Source organism: Taudactylus pleione, unplaced genomic scaffold (assembly GCF_031769625.1).
Source record: "Taudactylus pleione unplaced genomic scaffold, aTauple2 ptg000638l, whole genome shotgun sequence".
NCBI lineage: Eukaryota > Metazoa > Chordata > Amphibia > Anura > Myobatrachidae > Taudactylus > Taudactylus pleione.
In genome coordinates, this window is record NW_028285040.1 from 3,310,952 (window position 1) to 3,335,682 (window position 24,731).

At 45.7% G+C, this 24,731-nt stretch overlaps 1 protein-coding gene across 1 annotated transcript in view; it reads right to left on the minus strand.

Annotated features, from left to right (window-relative positions):
• Window positions 1–22,447: 22,447 nt before the first annotated feature.
• The window catches only part of NSD2 (nuclear receptor binding SET domain protein 2), a 90,763-nt gene continuing 88,479 nt past the window's right edge, over window positions 22,448–24,731 (minus strand). Inside the window, exon 23 of the mRNA XM_088454994.1 lies at window positions 22,448–24,649. Within this exon, the coding sequence (XP_088311120.1) occupies window positions 24,405–24,649 (245 nt within the window). The 3' untranslated portion in view covers window positions 22,448–24,404. The remainder of the gene's footprint in view (window positions 24,650–24,731) is intronic.

Sequence of the window (24,731 nt, forward strand, 5' to 3'; positions counted from 1 at the left end):
ACGGTCTTGCTAACAAAATTATCAATTTTGGGGGGTCCAGGATGGTCTCTTCTTTTTTTTTTTTAATGCACTTCTCTCATCTCATTTGGCAGTCAATTTGCACCCCTCAGCTGCAGGCATTTTTAATTGGATTGGAGAATTCTCAGGAGCACGCATTAGTGTGAAGTCTGCGAGTTTCAAGAAACAAACTCGCAATTGGCACCTAATAGGATTGACCCCATAGTGTCATTTATATATTTAAAATGTTGCAAATTTATCTTTCTTATATAATTATATTTCACAAGTCTAGATGGTCTGAACATACAGAAAAAAAAGCTTGATGCCCTCCCCCTAATTATTTATATAAAATAAAATCCATGTCTTAAAAAAAGGTAAAAACTAAATAATACATTTGTAATAGTTTAAAAAAAATTTTTCTAAGTATAAATATTTACATTCAGTGGCCACTTTATTAGGTACACCTGCTTGTTCATACAAATATATACAATTGTGGCAGCAACTCAATGCATAAAAGCATGCAGACATGGTCATGAGGTTCAGTTGTTGTTAAGACTGAACACCAGAATGGGGCTTGCTTGCCTACTTTTGAAAACTAGTTTCAGGGAGATTAAAAGGGATCCAGATGAAAGATTGTCAATAAATAGGCTGACATGAAATAGGTCGACGGGTACAAAAGGTCGTCTGACAAAAGGGTGACAGGTTCAAAATGTCTACACGTTTTTTTCCCCCCAACATTTTTAAGGTTAGGGGTTAGGCACTTGGGGGATGGTTAGGTTTAGGCATTAGGGGGAGGGTTAGAATTAGGATAAGTATTAACAAAAAGTGTCGACCATTTGGATCTGTCAGCCTATTGCATGCTGATCATTTGGTGTCAACCTATTCATTGTTGACCTTCTTTCTGTCGGTCCTTTATACCACAACTGATTAAAAGTGGTAGCAAATTATGCGGTGCAGCATTGAGAGGATGTGTTGCGCTCCTCCCAAAGGGCATGTCTACTGTAGTTTCACCTATGGGTGTATCTATTGACACTCAGGGGTGTGTCCTGCAGGCCAGGGACGTGCAGTCAGGGTAGGCAGAGCCTCCTCTCTCATTCTCCTGAGATTTGATATAAAAATGATTAGAATAAAAACAAAGAAAATATAACTTACTAGCTGGAGTACCCGGCGTTGCCCGGGATTTTAATAATGTTTGTTTACACATCATCCACCAATCAACCTCTCCTTAGGCAGGCCTCACGAAAAGTGTGACAAACTTCCCCATCAACAGTCCTAAGGTCTTCGAAGGAAGTAGGACTTTCATATAGAAGCATTCAAAATTAGTAGGATGTACAGTGTAAACACGGCCAAAAGCTTCTGTTGCTCTGATACCAGGATGACCATCTACAGTGACTCCCTGTTTTCTGTGCAGAAAAACTTTTGGAGAAGCATTCCATGTGTAATATTTTGGCAGCTCACAGTACAGCAGAGTCCTTGCAAAGTCATCATTTTGACACAGTTTGAAGAAAGAAGTGAATGTTGTTGCGTAATTTGGTATAGTCAGAGAGCTGAGCATGCTGGCAAAGCCTGCTAAAGCTCTCTTCGATAATAAACATTAAGATCATGACAAAACATGACAACACAAAAAGCTTGCTCCGAGACCCTACCAATATGCCCTGAGGCCCCACAATGAGCGTCCAGCAAAAATTTGTGTTTTTTAATTAATTAAAAATTAGCTAATTCATTTCCATTTAAAAAATTTTTAGTTGCCTCCGCTGTGTTTTAATACGCTCGTATGTAAAATGTCATGATCTTCGCTTGTAAACTGTGGATTTCCATAGAAAGACAGAAGGACAAATTTTTGCTTTTATATAGTAGAGAAGATAGAAAAGAAAAATAGTAGATAAGCTAAATCCTTTTCTAATTCCGTACCTGACCTGTAGAGGACGAATGCATGCAAAAATTGTGTTTTTTCATTAATTAAAAATTAAGAGTAATTTCGATTTCAAATTTTTTTAGTTGACTCCGCCGTGTTTTAATACGCTCTTATGTAAAATTTCACGATTGTGGCTTGTAAAGTGTGGATTTGTATGGAAGGACAAATTTTTGCTTTTATATAGTAGATAAACCTCTTCTTTGTTTATTGTAATCATTTTTATAGCTAACACACTTACCAGCTTTGTGGAGCTCCATGGGACTGCAGGGAGACGAGAGATGAGGCAGCATCAGCTCAGCCTCGCTTCTGTATAGTCAGACTGCTTTGACAGGCTCTGTTAGAGCCGAAAGCACTCTGGGGCTTGCGGCAACGAGACCTTACCACAAGGGTCTCATCGCAAACCCGATTGTCATGATTGTCTTGACCATCGCGACCATCTTCCTGTCCGCTCTCCCACAGCTATGCGAGCGGCCAGGAGACCACTCTAAAAAAAAACAGGACGGCCCTGATTAAGAGCGTCCGGCTCTGAATCAGGCCCTAAGTCCCAAAGCCAACATTTTTACATGTAAGCTAACAGGAGAAAGGGAGGAGGTTTGGTGTTGAGTGTCGCAGGCATTAGCACATGATCCATGTGCTAATGGCATTAGCACATGGGGGGAGGGGGGAAGGGAAAAAAAAAAAAAAACTTTGCCTGGTCGGACAAAACTTTGGCAACTGCATTTCGCAGCAGTAGTTGTCAGAATTTGGTATAAATAATAAGGAGCCATGGCTCCATCCTGCCTCGTGTCAGAGGTTCAGACTGGTGGTAGTGTAATGGTGTGGGGAATGCCATAGCCTATCCTATTATTGCTGACCATGTGCATCCCTTTATGGCTACGGTCTATCCATCTTCTAATGGCTGCTTCCAGCAGAACAATGCCTCATGCCACCTCACGCTGGTCTTACAAACATACCAATGAGTTCAGTGTGCTCCAATGGCCTCCACAGCCAACAACCCAATAGCGCACCTTTGGGCTGAATGTGCAGCTGTCAACTCTGGAGCAACTGCATTATACTGTCAAGTCACCATGAACCAGAATGTCTAAGAAATGTTTCCAGCACATTGTATCCTGGCCATGACAAAATTGTACTGGGGTAAAAGTTCTACCTAATAATGTGACCACTGTGTGGGCAGGGGCGCTAGAACATTTTTAGGCTGGGGGGGGCAAGATTTAATTTAATTTTGGTGCATATATAAATAGATATATCTATTTTAATCTAGTATATAAAATTAATTGGTCTGTTTGTTCGGTTATGCATTCGGATACCCCTGCACCAATTGGCATGAAACCAACGCGAGGTGGTCCAATTGGATCCTGGCCAGGTTTTAGGGGGAGTTAGGGTCCTCATCGGACCTCCCGTTGGAGTACACTGGGCAGAACTTTGACCCGGGGAGTCTGTTCTGAGCCTTCCACTGGATGGATTTGGATGGAAACTTCACAGAGTGGTAACAGTGGATCCCAGAAGACATAGGTCCCGGTTGGACCTCCCGATGGTGTATGCTGGGCAGAACTTTGACCCAGGGAGCCTGTTCTGGGCCTTCCACTGGATGGATTTGGATGAAAACATCACAGAGGGGTGGCCATGCCAGAATTGATTTGAGACCCTACTGTAATTAGTATAAGATTAGATTTCTTCTAAAAAAAATATATATATATATTCCAGTAAAAATTCACCTTTTTTTAAGATATCTTTTCTTACGCAACTGATATTAAAGCTCTTTTGTACCTTGTCCCTATTTGTTTTACTCAAATTTTTATTTAAAATATGACATTATAAAATGAACAGAGATAAAAATTGCATGTAAAGTGTGCAAGTTATTAGAAAACTGTGGGAAAGAAAATGGACAGAAAGGAAAAGGGTTAAGAAAACAAATTTGTTCATATGGAATACAGAAGTTAATGCACACATTTGAAGGTTGTCCCTATTTTTTTTATAAATAAAATAAATTCGTAGTTGTGATCTAGCCTGGGTGTAATAATTGGCTGGGTTTATGCAGTTCTTCACAATACTTCCGTCCTCTTCTGATCTCTCTCCCCCCCGCTGTAGGAGGTCCCACTCCTCATTGACGCTTGTGGATAACATTGAGCAGCTGGAGAGCCTCACATGCACAGTCATTGCGAAGGTGTCTGTAGGTTCCAGTGTCTATGTCCCAGTGACTTTTATTAATACATTTATGCTAACAAATAATTCTATTGTTGCGATAAGGATTCCTAATATTCAGGGGCTTTATGCATTATATAGTAAATATGCCCTTTAGTGTTAAACTAGCCTTCAAAAAGAAGAGACATTTGCCAATACATACTATAGAATCGTTCTACCCTTTACTGCTGTAACATCCTCCACTCTTCTGGAGAGACTTTCTACTAGCTCTTTGGAACCTGACGTCACGTTCTTCCACACCAAACCCGGCAAACCATTTTTTTTTTTTTTGCGCCGTGCCATGCTGAATCCGGAAGTGTCCTATCTCAAACTGTTTCCTACAAAGTTGGAAGAGCACGATTCTAGGATGTCATTGTATGTGGTTGTATAATGGTTGAACTAAGGCACAACCATTATACAACTGGCAGTATGCATTTGAACTTGAAGTGCCCTCATGGCATCCGCCAATCCCAGCTTCGTCTGTTAGACGGCCAGATGTGTGATCTGTCGCTAGAGAATGTATTTCCTCTGCTTTGGAGTCCAATGGCGATGTCCTTGACATCAGTAGTTTGCCTTTGGTATTGTGCATGGTGAAAACTTGTTTGCGGCCGCTCCCGCCAAACCGATTATTGTGCTGTCGTTGCTTGCAGAGGCAGTCTGGGACTCGATGCAGACTTGGTGGTGCCGTTCTGTTGTTGCTCCTAGATGTGTCCACAAATATTATTACAGTTGGAAAAGGGGTCATCCTATTATAGGGCTATGATGAAAGTTCCCTTGCTCTTCGGTACTACCCATTCTACTGCCAGGGTGTGACTATGGTGATTCCGTGACTGCTTGCTTGATTTTATACCCGGGTTAGCCATGGGTATGGCTGACATTTCCACATACATTTGCTCATGAAGTGTATCTTTCACATAACAAATGTTCAAGAAAATATATTTTCCTCACAAAATCATAGAAGAAAAAAAAAATAATTTTTGGGCACAAGTCAACCCAATGGTTCCCACAACCCCATAGTAGTCACATTAAAATACTGTATTTATTAGACTTTTATTGCACTACAGCAGTTGCCTCTCAGTATTTGTTCTCTGTATAATAGTTGGCTACATCTATGTATGTATACAGATAGAGGCCGCTTTATTAGGTACCCTCGTTGTGTGTACAGTATACAGGGCTGGCTGAGGGGTGTTCGAACAGGGGCGCCACCCATAAAGGGCGCACCCCTCCCCAATATCCCGATTTCAGCGGGACAGTACTGTCCCTTCCACCCGTGGGCCAAAGTGGTCAAATTGGGAGGTTGGGGAATCCCCATCGCTGCGGCGGTGCCCGTCTCCAGTGTATGGATGCTGTGTGCATGCTCGTGGCATCCATTCAATGACGGGAGAGGGCTAGGGGAAGCCCAGCTAGTTGGGCTCCCCCCAGCCTCTTGGAGGCGTACAATGCAGGCACGCCTCCAAATAACATCACGTAGCAGGCGTGGCCTATGGTAATTAGGCCATGCCCCTATTTTCGGTCGCCATGTAGGGGCACACTAGAGAGAGACGCCACAGGGTGTTTCAACCCCTGGAGCTGGCCCTGACAGAATACACTGCATAAGTACTATGCCTATTCTTTTAATTTTGCATCTTAGTCACATTGCAGAGAATAGCTGCTGACAGTGTACTAGAGAATCTGGGCTGGGACTTAAATGACACAGAAATCGGTTTTACACATGTACAAAGTCGCAGATGCAGTACAAAGGGAACTCGGCGTGAGGAAAAGCCTTTTTTTTTTTTTTAACAGATTCAGAATGTCGCACGTAGATGTACAAATGTCGCCTATAAATTTCTCAGGGTAATCTAGCAATGCAGGTTTGTTGCTTCCATTTCTTTTACAAGACGCACATTTTGAGCAAGAAAGAGGCTCAGTGCGGCGAGTCGCATGGGACCTGGCACACCAAAAGGAGCCATTTGACTTAAGTGAAGCAACAGTAATAGAGGACACTGCCTCTCATAAAATGGTACCGGTACGAGTGCTGTCTATATATGGACATGTTCTCTTAAGGCTTCATTTTTAGGTACAGTATACCTGATGAACATAACTTTCATGTGACAACATATTGCAGATTGAAGCAAGACACTATTACTGGTTATAAGGACAATTATACATAATTGGCAGAACTGTAGCTGGACCCAATTTACTTCACACTGGCTTTTTAAAAAATTATTATTTTTTTTTTTTAAGACTGGGATCTTCACTTTGAAAGAGCCAACAATGGGCTTGATTCAGCAGTGCACTGCTGATCGCAGATTCCCGATTATCGGGAATCTGAGCATGCGCAAAACCCATTCTGCGAGTGTACAGAATGGGTCCTGCATAGTCACGCGCAGACCCTTGATTGCCTCTGCCTGACAGGCAGAGGCATTTAAGGGGTGATGCGGAGGCGGCCGGCGTTCCCAGAAACAAGGGCGTGTTCACCCTGTTTTCCGGCAGTGTGCAGCCCAGGATCTGTGTTGATCAACGCAGTGTCCTGGGCTCGCAAGTCGGCCAGGCTGAGTAAGCTGAGGCTTACTCAACTGGCCTGAGGCCCATTGCTGTCCACCATCGTGACCATCGATGGTGATCCCAGCCTGCGACCTCTGACGCAGTGCTGGGATCGCAGATGTAGCAGGGAATGTCATACACTTCCTGCTGCATTTGCATAATAACAAGGATCGCAATTGCAAAACTGCACTCAAGCTGTATCAGGCCCTATATCTGATCTTGTGTGTTGTTCAGATGATTATCAGGGTGACAGACGCTGTCCAGCTTTGGGAATGTCTGATCCATCTCTTCCCACCTCAAACGTCAGCTTGTGTTACCTTCTCTGCAGCTGTTGGCGATGTACAGGATTCCAACATTAACTAATGCAACAAGGCAGTTTTGTGAGAATGTCACAAGATTGACGCATTGTGTGTAGCAGTTATTGGATACACTTTTGCAATGGATTACATAAGATGTCACCTCAACGTTTTTCCCTCATTAGAACATTTAAAAAAAAAAAAAAAAAAAAGACACAAATTTCATGCTGGGATTAAGAGAAGCTCCTACAGAAGATATCTTTGATGATTACCTTTCTCCTGTCCAGTTTCTTGGTTACCATTTGTCTGCCACTGTCTCGCTTTTTGGCTTATCAGACCTTTTACGCGTGGTCCAGAACTGGCTGTTTCAAGAGCCAAGCCACTAAAGATAGGCGGACCAGGTTTGGATGAAGATAGGGACCCTGAGACAACAGGTTTGGTCAGAGAGGAAGTTGTAGAGGAATGTCTCTTTGTAGGTCAGAGTACCAATGGCGTCTAGGCCAAGCCGGAGATATCAACAGGACTCTACCCCCTTCCTGTTTGAACTTCCGAAGAACTCGAGGAAGAAGGGATATTGAAGGGGATAGGTACACTAAATGGAGGATCAACTTCACAGGTAATGCGTCCACGAAGGCTGCGTTGGGGTTCCATGTCCTGTCTCCATACACTGGAAGTTTGTGGTTGTGTCTTGAGGCCATTGGATCCACATCTGGTAGACCCCATCTGTCCACTAGAAGCTGAAAGACTTCTGGGAGTAGAGACCACTCCCCTGCATGCACGTCATGATGGCTTAGGTAATCTTCCCAAATGAGAATTCCTGGGATGAACTCTGCGGATATGGCGTTCGGTCCATCTGAGAATGCGGGACACTTCTGCCATTGCTGCTCGACTTTGAGTGCCTCCCTGGTGATTGAGGTAGGCCACTGCCGTGGCGTTGTCGCACTGTACTTGTACTAGCCTGCTCTGAAGGACATCCTGAGCCAAAGTGAGAGCTCTGTAGATGGCTCGGAGTTGTAGGCTGTTGATTGGTAAAACCACCTTGGTCTGAGTCCAGCGGCCCTGGAAGGAGTGCTGGCCGGTCACCACGCCCCACCCTTGGAGGCTTGCATCTGTGGTTAAGATTACCCAGTTCGGGATCCAAAAGGGGCGTCCCTTGTCCAAGTGGGACGGCTGTAGCCACCCAGCCAAAGACTGACAAACCTCTGGGGATAGACTCATCATCTGTGATCTGAGCAGATGAGGTAGCCTGTTCCACCAGGAAAAGACCAGGTGTTGTAGGGGCCTGGAGTGAAACTGAGCGAACTCCACCATTTCGAAGGTGCAATGCAGATCCTGGGGTCTGCATTGCAGAGTGAATTGACACTGTGATGATTGTGTAGTAGTTTGTGCACCTTGTGCTGTAATACCGTGATTTTTTTTCTCCTGTTAAGAAGATTATCTGGACCTGAGAGTCCAGGAGAGCCTCCAGATGATAAAGATAGGCCGCCATAACTGCCATGATCTTGGTAAAGTCCGGAGGAGCCGTTGAAAGGCCAAAGGGCAAAGCCTGTAATTAGTAATGTTGCTCTAGTACAGCAAACCAGAGCGATTGTTGATGAGAAGGTGCTATAGGTACATGTAAGTAATCGTCCTAAAATGTCCAGTGTTACCATAAAGTCTGCCAGGCTCCATAGCCAGAATAATAAAGCAGAGGGTTTCCATACGAAACCTGGGCACCCTGATAAACTTGTTCAGAGACTAGAGGTTTAGAATAGGCCAATGAGACCTGTTGGGCTTCTGAACTGAAGAAAAGGGTAGATTAATAGCCCTTCCCTCGCTCTGCGGTGGGGACTGGAATTATTACTCCTGAGTAGTAGGGACTGAATGGCTTTTTGGATCAGCAGGGCCTTGCCTCAATCCGCTGGAGGGCCTGTGCAAAAGAATTGCTGAGGGGCTTGCCTCAGAAAGGATAGGGCATATACGTGGGAGAACATCTCTCTTACTCAAGCTTCTGTTGTGGTCTGACGCCAGTACTGGATGAACTGTAGCAGCAAACCTCCCACCCTGGAAGCATCCAGGGAGAGGCCGCCCTGTCAGGGTGAGGGCTTGTCCTCAGATTTGGTAGGTGGCCGTGTAGTGGCCCAGGTCTGCTTGGTCCTAGGCTTGGAAGCCTTAGCTGATACCTGATGCCTTGAAAAGGACTGGCTTTTTGTTTTTCCTTGAGGATGAAAGGACCAAAAGGATGATGCCTGAGGCTTCGCACTAGGGGCCTAATTCAGACCCAGTCGCTAGCAGGCGTTCGCTCGTTGCTGGCAATGTTTGCAAATGTGCGCATGCGTATGCATCGCAGTGCGCAAACTAGTCCGAGCGATTGGGAAGTGCTTGCTCACCCAGCAAAGACAGCCCAGTGTAATGAGTGACAGGAGAGGCCGTTTGTGGGTGGTAACAGGGGCAGGCCAGTAGTAACGGGGGAGTGGAGGTGCGAACACAGGCGTGCCTGAGTGTTTCAACGCCGTTTCAGAGGCATGCATAATAGGCAGCATCATAGTACACGTCACCTGGCTGGTTTTTACACTTAAGTGCTTGCGGTAGGGTAAAGGCAACCACAAGTGCTGCAAATGCTTCCAATGGTACCTGATGTAGCGATGGTTGCATACACTTCCTGGAGATGACGTGCGCAAGTGGGCGTCTGCATATACTTAGTGAACGCACGCCAAGACATAGTGGGTGTGCTTATGCCTTGCGATCGCCTGCCTTGCTGGGTGTTTGCAGAATTTGCATACGCTGGGAGTGAGTGTACGCATCTAGCGACCGGGTCTGAATCAGGCACCATATGTGGAGGGCAGGAATGCAGTCTTAGAAGCTATGGTAGTCACAATTTTGTCCAACTCTGGAACAAGCAGGATATATCTTCTAAATAAGGCTAAATGAGACTCCAGAGCCTTTTTAGAGTCTGCATCTGCCTTCTATGAGCAGAGCCAAACAATACGGTGGGCTACTACAGAAGTGGCAGATGCCTTGGAGGTTAGGAGAGCCGTATCCATAGCAGCTTCACCCAAATAGGAGGCTACATCTCTAATGTGAGATATGTAAGACAGGTGTTCCCTTGAGGCATCAAAGGGAAATGACTCTTCTAGGGCCTCAGCCCAACTTTCAATGGCCTTTGCCACTCAGGCCATAGCCCTAGCAGGGCAAGTAATAGCTCCTGTAAGAGAGTATGGGTCATTCCATGTCAAATCATCACAGCGTCCAACCCGACCGTCTTAGATTTTCATGAAATTTGGTAGGATAATAGACGACATAAAGAAACTTTCATATGTAAAATTTGAGCCCTCAGTGATACACTGTGTTCATGCAACAGGGTTGCAAACATGACAAAATATGTCCAATTTTTGCTTGCAAGGTCAACTAAAATGAATCATAACTTTGCTTCTAATTGTGGTAGAACTTTCTTCTTGGTCTTGTTTTGAAGCTAAGGGTCCATAGTTTTCATAATAAATTGTGTCATATTTGAATATTGACTTTTACATTTTAAGGTCACATGATGTGAACTTTGACCTTGAATATCTAAAAAAAAAAAAAAAAAAAAAAAAAAGTGTATGTTTAATTTTTTTGTACATAAAGTATGTTATACACTTAAATACAATCTCTCTTTGGTAAGTTTCATTTTGGGATGCCTTTTGGAATAGGAGTAAAAAAAAAATTAAAAAATTAAATACTGCAGATGAACCCTTCTTACACGAACCATCCAACTGGCAAGTTCAGACTCGTCTTGTAGTGTCGCTGTGTTATAGGGATAGCCATTGGCGGGTTTCCATTGATTGTCACCATCGATGGTAAATTAACAATCTATAGCGAACCATCGATGGTTTACACCTCAGTCTGGCTGTAGCTTCTGCATTGAGAACTAGTGATACAAGACATGCTTGCCTCTGGGAGGGGGCAGCCAGGATGGCATAGTTCGGGGTGTGGCAGTGCATAGGGGGTGTGGCTAGGGATATTACCTGGCATTAAGATCGGAGTGGGGGGCATGACCACGTGATCACATCATTTTGGTCCCGCCACTGCTACACGGACATTCCAGATAAATTCTACCCATCCTGCCCTCTTCACTAGGAAGTGGGCAGGATGCGCGAGATGTGACTACTCTTCCGGGAGTTACCCGAAAAATCGGGAGCCAGGAGAGTAGGCATGCATGAGCTGTTGGCACCTCACTGCTCTAGAACTCAAGTGGTTGTGAATAAGAAAGAACCTTGCTAAATGTTCCATCTATTGTATGTGATGTGTGAACCTATTCACATAACAGATGGTATTGGTATTTGGCACTGGCACATACCAGAGCGCTACCAAATTTGAGATGCTGTGGCCACACACAACTTTGTGCCACGTTTAAATGAAGTGGTCTAAAACAGCTTTTCTTTGCAAAGATTTCAAAAGCAAGCTGACATCCGTCACCAGCACTGAACCCAATCAAACTTTTAAGAGATATTCTGGACCACGACCTGAGGCCAGCAGTCACCAACTGAGGATTGACTTTCTTGTACAACACCACTGCTGTATCCATGGCCCAGTTATATAATGTTGTCCTTTCCAATTTGTTTTGCCCCATAATAATAATTCAATATTCCAAACATGATGCCAGCACAAAATATGAGTTATGGTAAAACTTACCTCTCTTTCTTCGAAGTCCACAGGGAGACCTTGGCATGTAGGTAGGGGCTGAGGACCGGGCACCACACAGTTAAAGCTTTCAGCACCCAGAATGCATTGGTCCATCCCCTATACCCCCGTCCCTAAGGCACCTCAATTCGTGACAAGCCAAAGTCCGGAGAAGAGAGAAGGAAGACTGGTACACACATGAATCACACTCACATAGAAGGAGACGGGAAAACGGTATCCAGAAACATAGCCCATGTGTAGGTGGGTGCCCTGTGGACCCTATGGACTTCAAAGAAAGTTAACAAAGCTAAGTTCTTAACATCTCTCTCATTTTCTGCTTCAGGGTCCATAGGCTCCAAAGGGAGACCTTGGGGATGTCCCAAAGCAGTCCTTTTAAAGGTGGGACGCTCCTGAGCTGGCAGGAGAATCCGGCGTCCAAAGGAAGCATCCTGAGAGGTAAAGGTATCAAAGGCATAGAACCTTCGAAAGGTCTGGACAGAAGACTACGTGGCCACCTTACAAAACTGAACAGCCGAGGCGCCACGGCAAGCTGCCCACTAGGTACCCACAGACCGAGTAGAATGAGCAGTAACAGAGGGCGGAACAAGAAGACGCTCCTGAGAGTAAGCCTTGGAGATAGTCATACGAATCCATTTAGCCAATGTCTGTTTATTGGCTGGCCATCCCTTCTTGTGAAAACCGTAGAGGACAAACAAGGATTCTGATTTCCGAAGCGAACTGGTACAGTCCACATAGATCCTGAGTGCCCGTACCAAATCCAATGAGGCCTCATCTGCCAAGAGGGCTGGAGACTGAAAGGCCGGTACAATAATTTCCTCATTAATATGGAAACTAGAAACCACCTTAGGAAGAAACCCAGGGTAAGTCCGAAGAACCGCCGTGTCCTGGTGAAAAATCAGAAATGGGGAGCGTCAGGAGAGCTCCCCTAAGTCTGACACCCTTCTGGCTGAAGCTATAGCCAGAAGAAAAACAAACAAACAGTCTTAGCTGTCAACCATTTGAGATCCACAGAGGCCAGCTGTTCAAATGGAGGGCTCTGGAGAACCTTAAGATCAACAGCCAAATCCCAAGGAGCCACAGGGGGGACAAAGGGAGGCTGAATCCAAAGGACACCTTGCAGGAAAGTACGAATATCCAGTAGAGGAGCAATCCTACGTTGAAACCAAACTGATAGAACTGAAACATGCAACTTCAGTGAGGCTAAGCGGAGACCAAGTCCAAACCCGCTTCAAGGAAAGCCAAAATCCTAAATACCAGAGGGTCATAACCTCTGGGACACCACTGAAAGTAGGTATGCCACACTCTGTGATATACTCAAGCAGAGTCTGGTTTACGTGCTCTGAGCCAGAGAAACCTTTGGACCTTAAGAGGAAAGTCTCAAGGGCAATGCGTCAAAAACAGATGACCCAGGTCCAGGTTGAGGCAACAGCAATGGAGTGTCAATGGAGAGACTCTGAAGATCTGAGTACCAATGTCATCTGGGCCACGCTGGAGCCACCAGCAGGACAGTTTCTACATCTTGTTTGAACTTCCGAATGACCCGAGGAAGAAGGGAGACTGGCAGGAACAGGTACCCAAACTGGAGGGCCCACTTCAACAGAGCATCGACCACGAGAGCCCTGGTATCTCTTGTCCTAGAACCGTATCTTGGCAGCTTGTGATTGAGTCTGGAGGCCATGAGGTCCACTTCTGGAAGGCCCCACTTGTGCACTAGGAGTTGAAACACCTCTTGGTGAAGAGACCATTCCACTGGATGCACGTCGTGACGGCTGAGGAAGTCTGCTTCCCAATTGAGAACTCCCAGAATGAACACTGCCGATATGGCTGGGAGATGGCCTTCCGCCCATGTCAGAATGTGTGAAACCTCTGTCATTGCCGTCTGATTATGAGTTCCTCCTTGATGGTTGATGTAAGCCACCGTCGTGGCGTTGTCTGACGGAACCTGCTTGGGTTTTCTGTGAAGTATGAGTTTGGCTAGCTGGAGGGCCCTGAAGACCGCCCGAAGCTCCAATATGTTGATGGACAGCAGAGGAATCTGCCCTGTCAAACGACCCTGAAAAGTGTGTGGACCTGTCACTGCTCCCCAACCCGAGACTGGCATCAGTCGTCAGAATTATCCAGTCCACAATCCAAAAGGGGCACCCTTTGGTGAGGTGATCTGTCTTCAACCACCAGGATAGGGATAAACGTACCTCCGGAGATAGCACCATTGTCTGTGCTTTTATCCGATGGAGCAACCTGTTCCACCTGGAAGTATACATTTCTGCAGAGGCCTGGAATGGAACTGGGCATACTCCATGTCGAATGTCGGCACCTGCATCTATGAGTGGATTGACACCCAGCGACTGTGCAGACATCTGCTTACTTGCATCTGCAAATTGGAGATCTTTTCTGTTGTCAGAAAAATACTCTGTTGCTGGGAATCCAAAAGTGCTCCCAGATGGAGCATCCTTTGTGCTGGAATCAGTGATGACTTCTTCCAATTGATTAACCACTTGTGAGTCTGTAGAACAGAAATTGTAAGCTGCAGATGTTGGAGTACTTCTGTAGATCCTGCTAACAACAGGAGGCCGTCCAGGTAAGGTAGCAGTCAGACACCCTGTCCCCGCAGATGGGCCGCCGTGATAGCCATAACCATGGTATACACCCCCTAGGTGCTGTGGATAGGCCAAAGGGCAGAGCCCGAAACTGGAATTACTGCTGTTGTATAGCAAACTGGAGATAATGCTGGTGAGAGGATGTACTTGGTACATGCAGGTATACATACTGAATATCCAGTGGTACCATAAAATCCCCAGGTTCCATAGCCAGAATGATGGAACATGGGGTTTCCATCCGGAAGCGAGGTACCCTGAGGAACTTGTCCAGGGAACTGAGATTGAGGATAGGCCAATGAGAGCTGTTTGGCTTCTGAACCAGAAATAGAGTGCAGTAATAACCCGTCCCTCGTAGTGGCAACGGGACCGGCACTATGACCCCTGCTTGAAGCAAGGATTGTATGGCTTTGTGGATCTGTAAGGCCAAGTATCCGTGGTAGTTTGACACCAGTACTGGGTGAAATGAAGAAGCCGGCCTCCCACCCTGGGAGGGGAGGCCCGGCCCGTCAGGCTGAGGGCTTATCCTCTGACTTGGAAGCCAGACGTCGAGCACTCCATGCGTTTTTCCTGGTAGCCTTTTTGTTGACGGGACGTTCTAGGAAAGGGCTGACCCTTAGGCTTTCCTTGGGGCCGATAGGAGGCCCAAGCCCCTGAAGGCATAGGTGCAGAAAGCAGACACGCAGACTTAGCTGCTGCCAATGTGTCAACAATCTTATCTAAATCAGACCCAAACAAGATTTTTCCATTATAAGGAAGACCTTGAAAACTCTTCTTGAAATCAGTGTCTGCTCTCCAGGAGCGCAGCCACAAGGAATGTCGAGCTGACACCCCTGCAGCTGAAATCAGGAAGTCAATAGGCTGACATCCAAAGCAGCCTCATTAATATATGCAGCTGCATCACGGCGGTTACCTACAAGAGTTACCTGATCTCCAGGAACATCTGTTACAAAGGAATCCTCCTTGGAGTGTGCCCAAAATTACATGGCCCTGGCGAACCATGAGATAGCCATGGCCAGCCTAGCGGCTGCTCCTGATGGGGAGTACATAGATTTCAGGCAAACCTCAACTCTCCTATCCATAGCATCATTTAGGGAAAATATGGACGGCATAGGCAGAGTAGCACTTTTGATTAAGCGCGTAACATGAGAATCCACCGCAGCGGGTGTTTCCCATTTGGAACAGTGTTCCTCAGGAAAGGGGTAACAGAAGGCCAGACATCTCAGGCTGGTATCTCTTCCCAGGTGAATGCCAAGCTACCTAAATATGATCCACAAGCTGATGAGATAAAGGAAACTCTGCAGAAGAAACCTTTCTTGAATAAAGCATGTTGGGACAAAGGAGCTGGTGGTTTGTCCTCTTCTATAACTAAGGCTGCACGTACCGCCCGAATTAGAGCTTTAATATTGATCTTTGACCTACCCTCCACTTCCTGAGAAGAGGGTTCTGAGTCAAAGACATCAACAACCTCTAGGTAAATTATCACCCTGTAACATTGCCTGGAGGACAGTAGAAGTGGCCGCCAGGTTCTGTGCTGTGGTAGACAGAGCATCCATCCACAGTGGAGGTACAGACGGGGCCTGTACTGTAGCAACCTATGGAGGCAGTCCCTGCGAGGGAAAAACCAACTGCTGTGGGAAACCAATAGGGGGAAAAGCACTGGGTACCACCCAACGTCCTGCCATGGACACGAGTGCCTGAGCAAATGAATCCCACAGGGGTTCTTGCACCGGCATGGAGACAACAGAGGGACCTGGAGGACTAGAACACTTGACACATAATCCATCCTGCACCATGTCTCCCTCGCCCAAACCTGCAGCACAACTCTTACATGACAGCAAAGTGGGCGCTGCAGTGTGCACATCATCCTCATAGTCAGACATAATGGCTGAGGAAAAGTACTTGGTATGTGACCAACCGCACAAATATTTTTTTTTTAATAAATGTGAGGTAATATAACCACCCTGACAACACCCAGTACTGTAAGGGCAGGAGAAATAAGGAAAGGTATAGTAATATATTTGATAGTAATGAGAAAAAGAAAAGCTAGACAGCACTAGCACAAGTCACATACAATGCAGAAACACCTGCATAATGGCACTACCGATCAACTACACAGATGCAGTGTGCGGTAGGATATAGTGCTACATACGCTGACCAGGAGAGGGGTCAGTATGCAGGGGGACCGGTCTCCGCGACGCCCTGAGAGCGCTGCGACAAGCCAGGTAGAGAAAAAGGCCGCCAGAGACCTCAGAGAGGGCGTGCCCATGGGAGGATTATAGCTGCAGACAAGTCAAACCTAAGTGACAGGCGCGCTGAGCTTAGAGGAGTCGCTGTAACAGGGACCGGCAATTAACCCCTGGGACGCTGTTTCCCACGCAGCATAAGGTACCTGGGGTACTGGTGGCCTGGCTCCACTTGCAGTCATCCCAAGACCCGGGGGAAAGGACTGCAGCACGCAGACCACTGCAAGCGGTGATCCGCATCATCTGCTCAGAGTAGATCCCGCTGCAGTCAGGGAGTCCCACGAGGTCTGCCTAGCACAGACCTCGGGCTCCCGCAGCCATCCCCAAATCAGTACTGAGGTTGTGGCCCGGTGGGGTGACTGAGCGGCAGCGCAGACGTCTGATGGACAGTCCGGCGCTGCCTTCTCTAAGTTATTTCTTCTGGGGCTGTAAAACAGCCCCCACTGCGTTACAGTGACCCGACTCCAGCCAGGCACCAACCGAAACTAAGGTGCCTCTGGCTTGGGGTATAGGGAGAGTGGCTCGATGCATGCTGGGATAGAAAAATTAACTGCGTGGTGCCCGGATGTCCAAGCCATCACATACACACCAAGGTCTCCCTGTGGAGCCTATGGACCCTGAAGAAATGCAGTTTTTCATGCTGTCAACGTAGTTACAATCTTATCAAGGTCTGGGCCAAACAAGATTTCCCCATTGTAGGGTAACACTTCTAGGCCTTTCTTGGAATCCACATCTGCCTTCCATGAGCGTAGCCTCAGGGTACAGCGGGCAGACACTGCCAGGACCCTGGAAGTTAGGAGACTGGCATCCATCGCTTCTCCAATATAGGAAGCTGCATCTCGTATGTGAGCGACGAAAGAGAGCTGATCCCTAGAAGCATCCGAGGGAAAAGAGTCTTCAAGTGCATCAGCTCAGCTCTCTACAGCTTTAGCCACCCATGTAATAGCCATGGTCAGACAGGCTACAGCTCCTGAAAGACAGTATATCGATTTAAGGCAAGATTTCACCTTTCTATCCGTAGGATCCTTCAAAGAGGTTACTGTAGGGACAGGTAACGTAGGGCTTTTAATTAAACACTTAACGTGAATCTACCGCAGGGGGAGGCACTCATTTTGAATAATGTCCCGCAGGAGGACATATGGTTTTTTTTTTGTGGCTGAAAACCTCTTACCAGGCGTCTGCCAGGCTGCAGCCATGTGTTCAGCTAGATGATCCAATAGAGGAAACTCTGCTGAAGCCACTTTCTGTCGTTTAAACAGTGGGTGCTTAGATTTAGGGGCTGGCTTGTCATCTTCTATGAGTAAGATGGATCTAACAGCTCGCACCAAGGCAGACATATTCATTTTAGACTAACTCTCATCCTTCCCCAGAGGGGAGTCAGTGTTAGAGAGATCAGCATCTTCTGTCTCCTCGGATGATACTTCAGAATCGGAGCGCTGCATACACTGTGATAACACAGGACGCTTAGAAATCTTACTGGGTAGGGGCTTCTCACCTTGCAACATAGTTTGAAAGACTGTAGAGGTAGCCACCAGACTCTGTACTGAGCTAGAGAGTAGGTCAACCCATGGAGGGGGGCACGAGAGGTACCTGTATCGCCAGAACCTGTTGTGGCAACCCCATAGGGAGAATTATGGCCTATTGTGGTAACACCATAGGGGGAATTACTGCCTGTTGTGGGGTATGCAGTCGGGAAGCCGGCGGACCTAATCCTGACAGCCGGCTTCCCGACTGCTTAATCCCGGCGAGGGTTAGATGACAGGTGTCTAAATCTAGACGCCTGTCATTTTACAGATGCCGGGATACCTGCGCCCGGGATCCCGATCGGTGATGCTGGGCGCCGCTGCGGACAGCCTGGGGGGGTTAGGTTTAGGGCTCCCAGGGGGACTTAGGGTTAGGCACCCCCCCGGGAGGTTAGTGCTAGGGGGAGGGAGGGTTAGGCACCTGCCCCAGGAGGTTAGGCTAGGGGGAGTGTTGGGTACCCTTGGGGGGGACTTAGGGTTAGGCACCCCCCCGGGAGGTTAGGATTAGGAACCCCCCCCTGGGAGGTTAGGCTAGGGGGATGGTTAGGCACCCCTCTGAGGTTTAGGCACTTATAGGGTTAGGCACTGGGAGGGGGGGGGGGGGGTTAGGCACCCTAAAGGAGGGTTAGAAATAGGTTAGCTAATACTTATCTTCGACGATCGGGATTTCCTCCTCTGCCGGCCTCCTGGTGTCAGGATTCCAACCGCCGGGCAGGGGTCCGGCGGTAAATCATATAGATTCCTGTTGTGGCATCCCCATTGGGAGAATTATGGCCTGTTGTGGTAATCCCATAGGGGGAATACAGCCGGTACAGCTAGGCGGTCCGCAACAGTAGCCAGCACCTGAGAAAAGGAAGCCCAAGGGGGCTCTTGTGCAGGATCTGATGGGCCTGGTGGAGTATAACATTTAACACAACCCATCTTGTATCAAATCCTCCTCACTTAAGCCTGCAGCATGGTGCAGATGCTTGCTTGCTACTCTTGCCTTTGCTAGACATAGCTGTAGAGTAGTATAGCACACAATATGGCACTGGGTATAATGCAACCACAGGGTATGTAGGATACAAGTAGGAATGTAATATACTGATCTTATGATTGGGCAAGTTGCAGGAGTGCACAGCACAAATATGGCACGGTGCAGTGACAACCCTCACAAATACATAGTAGAAATGTGAAGCACTGGAAAAACCCTGAATACACCTGTATGTTAGGGCAAAGTAAGAAAAAAAAAAAAAAGGGGAAAGCTATATACTGGTAGTATAGAGAAATAAACAGACAGGCAGCACTAGCACAAGTCACATACAATGCAGAAATACCATATAACTGCAGAAGGGCACTACAATCAACGACACAGATTCTGTGGTCACTGACTCAACATCTGGTAGGCTATAGCGCTACATAACCTGACTCCAGGGAGCGGTATGTAGGGGGACCAGACCCTGCATTTCCCTGAGAGATGTGGCTGAGCCTGGAGAAATGGCCTCCAGAGACCACTGAGGGCATGGTCAGAGGAGAGCAGTTCAGGGAAGCAAAATCTCAGAGGAATGGCACCCTGAGCTGATGGGCCGCTTTCATGGGGAAAGCAGACCTCCCCATGCTGATCATTAACCACTGGGACGCTGGATTCCCACTCCATATGTACCCTGGTGGTCTAGTGGTTCACTTTGGACAAAGCCTGTGTTCACTCTCAGAGCCTCCAGTCTGTCCTGAGACCGGAGGCAAGACGGCCAATCCGCGGGTCACCGTGAGCGATGACCAACCTTACCTGCCCCCTTACGTCCCGGCTGCAGTCTGGGGCCAGCTAGCGAGGACACCAGGATGCCCGCCGAAATACCCAGCCGAAGCTCAGCAGGTAATTATAAAATAAACAAATCATAAAATAAAAGCTATTTGGGCTGCCTAATGTTGACCCGACCCCAGCCGGGCACTGACGATACTTAGGTGCCTCTGGCTCAGGGTATAAGGGGATGGACCGATGCATCCTGGGAGGTAAAAGCTTTAACTGCGTTGTGCCTAGTCCTCAACCAGCACCTACACCCCAAGGTCTCCCTGTGCAGCCCTATGGACCCTGCAGAAACTACTTTTGCATTACACACCACTTGGTAAACCAGCTTTATATCACCTCAATACAGAATAGAACGTTGAAAGAAGTGATCAGACAATACTGTATTTGATTAAATGTCTGTTGGGCAGAAATTATTTTAGCGTTACCATCTCTAGCAAGATGATATGAACCAGATTTATTAAGCAACTATTCATTACACACTACTTAAGTGCTACTGCTGGCATCGTGTTTGTCAGGTTTAAAAGGGAAATATACAGTGCCTTGCAAAAGTATTCACCCCTTGACTTTTTACCTTTTTTGTTACATTACAACCTGTAATTATTATTTTTTTATCTGAAGTTTATGTGATAGATCTGCACACACTAGTCTAACTTGGTGAAGTGAAATGAGAAAAATATATATAAAAAATAATCTTTATAAATACAATTCTGAAAATTGGCATGTGCATATGTAATCACCCCCTTTGCTAAGATGCCCCTCAAAAGTTCTGGTGCAACCAATTACCTTCAGAAGTCACATAATTAGAGAAATGAAGTCCACCTGTGTGAAATCTAAGTGTCACATGATCTGTCATTATAAACACACCTTTTCTGAAAGGCCCCAGAGGCTGCAACACCACTAAGCAAGAGGCATCACACCATGAAGACCAAGCAGCTCTCCAAACAAGTCGGGACAAAGTTGTTGAGAAGTACAATTCTGGGTTGGGTTATAAAAAAAAAAAAAAATATCCAAATTTTTTATGATCCCCCGGAGCACCATCAAATGGAAAGAACATGGTACCACAACAAACCTGCCAAGAGAGGGCCGCCCACCAAAACACAGACCGGGCAAGGAGGGCATTAATCAAGAGAGGCAGCACAGTGACCAAAAGGTAACCCTGAAGGAGCTGCAGAGTTCTACAGCAGAGACTGGTGTATCTGTGCATGTGACCACAATAAGCCATACACTCCATAGAACTGGGCTTTAAGGACGACTGGCCAGAAAAAAGCCATTACTTAGTGAAAAATAAGAAGTCACGATTTGAGTTTGCCAAAAGGCATGTGGGCGACTCCCCAAATGTATGGAGGAAGGTGCTCTGGTCAGATGAGACTAAAATTTATCTTTTCGGCCACCAAAGAAAACGCCATGTCTGGCGCAAACCCAAAACAATCCATCACCCCAAGAACTCCATCCCCACAGTGAAACATGGTGGTGGCAGCATCATGCTGTGGGGATTTTTTCAGCAGCAGGGACTGGGAAACTGATTCGAGGGAAAGATGGAAGGTGCTAAATATAGGGATATTCTTGAGCAAAACCTGGTTCAGTCTGCCTTTGATTTGTGACTGGGACAGAGGTTCACCTTCCAGCAAGACAATGACCCGAAGCATACTGCTAAAGCAACACTCGAGTGGTTTAAGGGGAAACATTTCAATGTGCTGGAATGGCCTAGTCAAAGCCCAGATCTCAATACAATTGAGAATCTGTGGTCAGACTTGAAGATTACTGTTCACACGTGGAGACCATCCGACATGAAGGAGCTGGACCAGTTGTGCCTTGAGGAAAGGGCAAAAATCCCAGGGGCAAGATGTGGCAAGCTCAAAGAGACTTATCCAAAGCGACTTGCAGCTGTAATTGCCGCAAAAGGTTGCTCAATAAAGTACTGACTTTAGAGGGGTGAATAGTTATGCACGCTGAAGTTTTCTGTTATGTTGTCCTAAATGTGGTTTGATTCACAATATTAAAAAAAACACAACTTCACAGTTGTAGGCATGTTCTGTGAATGAAATGATGCACACCTTCACACAATCCATTTTAATTCCAGGTTGCGAGGCAACAAAACATGAAAAATGCAAAGGGGGCGGCTGAATACTTTTGCAAGGCACTGTAGATATCTGGATTTTCCCTCTCAGTAATAAATGGTGTAGCAGTGCTCCTCACAGTGAGGCCGGATGTACCAATCATCTAGGTTTGTTTGAAACAGTCATATTTAGAAATTACTCATTTGATTTCGTTTTTTTTCTCGAGTTTCAGTAGAATGGGTTTCCAGATGAGGTCCTGTCCCTACATATAGACTCTGTATGTTTTTCTTTAATGCACCCTATAGGTCAGTTTCCCAAACTCCGCCATTACAGCTGAGCGCAGGTGACTTAATTAGCATCTCAGTCAGTCAATGTGATTTAACCATCTGGACTCAAGCATGGATAGCCTTAACAACCTGGACTGTAATGGCAGAGTTTGGGAAACACCAATACACTGCTATAAGTGCTTTGCTGTTTGCTATCCCTTTGCCATTACAGCTGTGCTTGCATCCAACCGGCAGCTGTTTAAGCGTCAGGACTATCGAGAGTTCTATCCTGGTAGCCTGTGGAGACGGCCGGTATTTCACATTCGTGTGCATGCGTGTGTCGGTCTATGGAAATAAACTCACTTGATACGATTTAAAGTAACGAAAAAACATTCTATTCAGACTGCTTGTGAAGAAGACAACAAACTTTGTAAGATGTTCAAGTTGCAGTAATGATAAAACAAAAGCATTAGAGGTAATAAAGTGCGTCTTTTATATCTCTGTTCATTGTAGAACCAACCACTTTAGAGAACATTTTGCAAAAAAAAAAAAAAAATAGAAAAAGAATAATATTTTTGTTTTGTTGAGAATTTAGAACCCAATCTTCCACATGCTTGTTTTGGCATGTTAGGTATTATCAGGTCTCCAAGATTATGATCATTTATTGTTTAGCCTATTTTACAACAGAGTTCTTAAAATTACATTTCCCCACCAGGCACCCGCTTGAGTATTTTTGCCTGCTCAACTACAATCAAAATTCAACATCTACACATTTTTGAACACTTTGTAGGAAAGTCACTCACAATAGAATCTGTGACAGCAGGCTAAAGACTGAGGTAAAATTTTCATTTAAAATAAAAATCATAGTAATTTAACAGGCAGCTGCTCCATGCAGGGTTATTTTTGGCTGACAACTTTGGATACAAGCATGCACTGTCGTTGCCAATGTAAACCTGAGTGCAGTGTTCTTGGGTTTATCCAATCAACTGCAATCCGAAAATCTATAACCGTGCTGCTTTTGTTCTACTCTGTGTGCTGATTGGTTCAAAAGTAATAATAATAATAATAAAAAAAAAAAAAAATAAAGAGGAAAAACTCCACCCCCCCCCCCTTACCAAAATAAAATCCTCCCAATAAACTAATAAATAAAAAAAAAAAAAGTGCATGGAGCTCCCCCATTTAGAACACAATTTATTTTTTTGACAGTTGTAGTCTAGTTACACAGAATCCAAGATGAGCATAAATTGGATTTTGTCCCTGACACTGCGCTAACAAAGGGCACATACAGTACCGTTCAAGGACATAATGCCTCGTGCTTAAAACAAATGGTGCGGGATCCCAGGTTGGGCGTATGGAGGTATGTATGTGACATTTTGTCAATTTAAAAAACAAAACGGCATAAGGCAACTGAAAAAAAAAAAAAAAAGAGGCAACACCACCTAGAACGCTTCTACCAATGCGAACCCACCCTTTCCTGCATTCTGTAGTTTTAAAAGAGGATGTTTGAGAATTTGAGATGATGCAGCCAGTAGTCTGGCAGACCGATTGCACATAGGAAAGCCCTGCAGCGCTGAGGAAGAGGTTTTGCAGGCACATCTCAGAGAATAAAAAAATGTTTAGGTGGGAGCCACTTTTTGTAACCAGGTGAGGTAGCAACTGTACATTTGTAAAACGATCACACAACATAGCAAGTCGCTCCCACAGTGAACAAAATATATAGTAGTAATACTTAATCTTGAAACATATACCTAGAAGAATACAAAAAAATAAAATAAAATTTGGCCTCATCTTTAACACTGTTGATTTAACAGGTTATTTGGCTGTGTGAACACGGTTCATTGCTTGCAGCAAAAGCCTTGATTAAAACTAATAAAATAATATTGTGTTAAATGTACAGTACCTATACTCTGTTAAGAAAATGTTACACAAAGACTTGCCTGGACTATATAAAAAAAAAGAACCTAATAATAGAAGTATTTCCAAAAGGAAGTCAATAGTGTCTTGTGTTAGGAAGGTAAATATCCGCTGAAGGGGTGTACTTATAAATCTGCATGCAGCTCCAGTCTTAAACCGATACACCCTCATTTAAAGGAAAGGCAGATGTATCGATAATGAAGGATGGTGCAACGGTAATGCTGTGTAACGTGGGTTTAACGTGACAGCTAAGGGAGCGGTGATAAGCACGGCTCAGTATCAGTGCAGACGCAGCCTCGGCTGCAGAAGATGGCTCAGTGGGTATACGTTTTTGTCTTGAATCAAAGTATATATAAGAAAGCTGTACAGAATTATATGAAAATGGCTATTTTGTTCGACCTTATCCACAAATAGGCATCTATTTACAATAGTGTTGCAGTCCGCTGGTTATCTGGATTTCTTATTCATCTTGTACTTGGCCTTTGAGTGCTCTTTAGGTATAGTTTCAGCAGCTTGTACTTCATTGAACTCTTTCTGGTCGTGTTCCAGGCAGCACAGCTTGCCGCCTACCGTCCTCCTGAACAGTTTCTCGTCGTGGTGATTCTTGCAGAGGGAATTTGGGCACAGGCAACAGAACGTCACCGATGCCTTACCACATACGTCACAGTGATGCCACGGACACTCCCACTTTCCTATAAAACACAACAAATGCATATAAAAACAAAACCTCTAATTTACAAATAAAAGGACATCAAAAGGACTTATACACATACA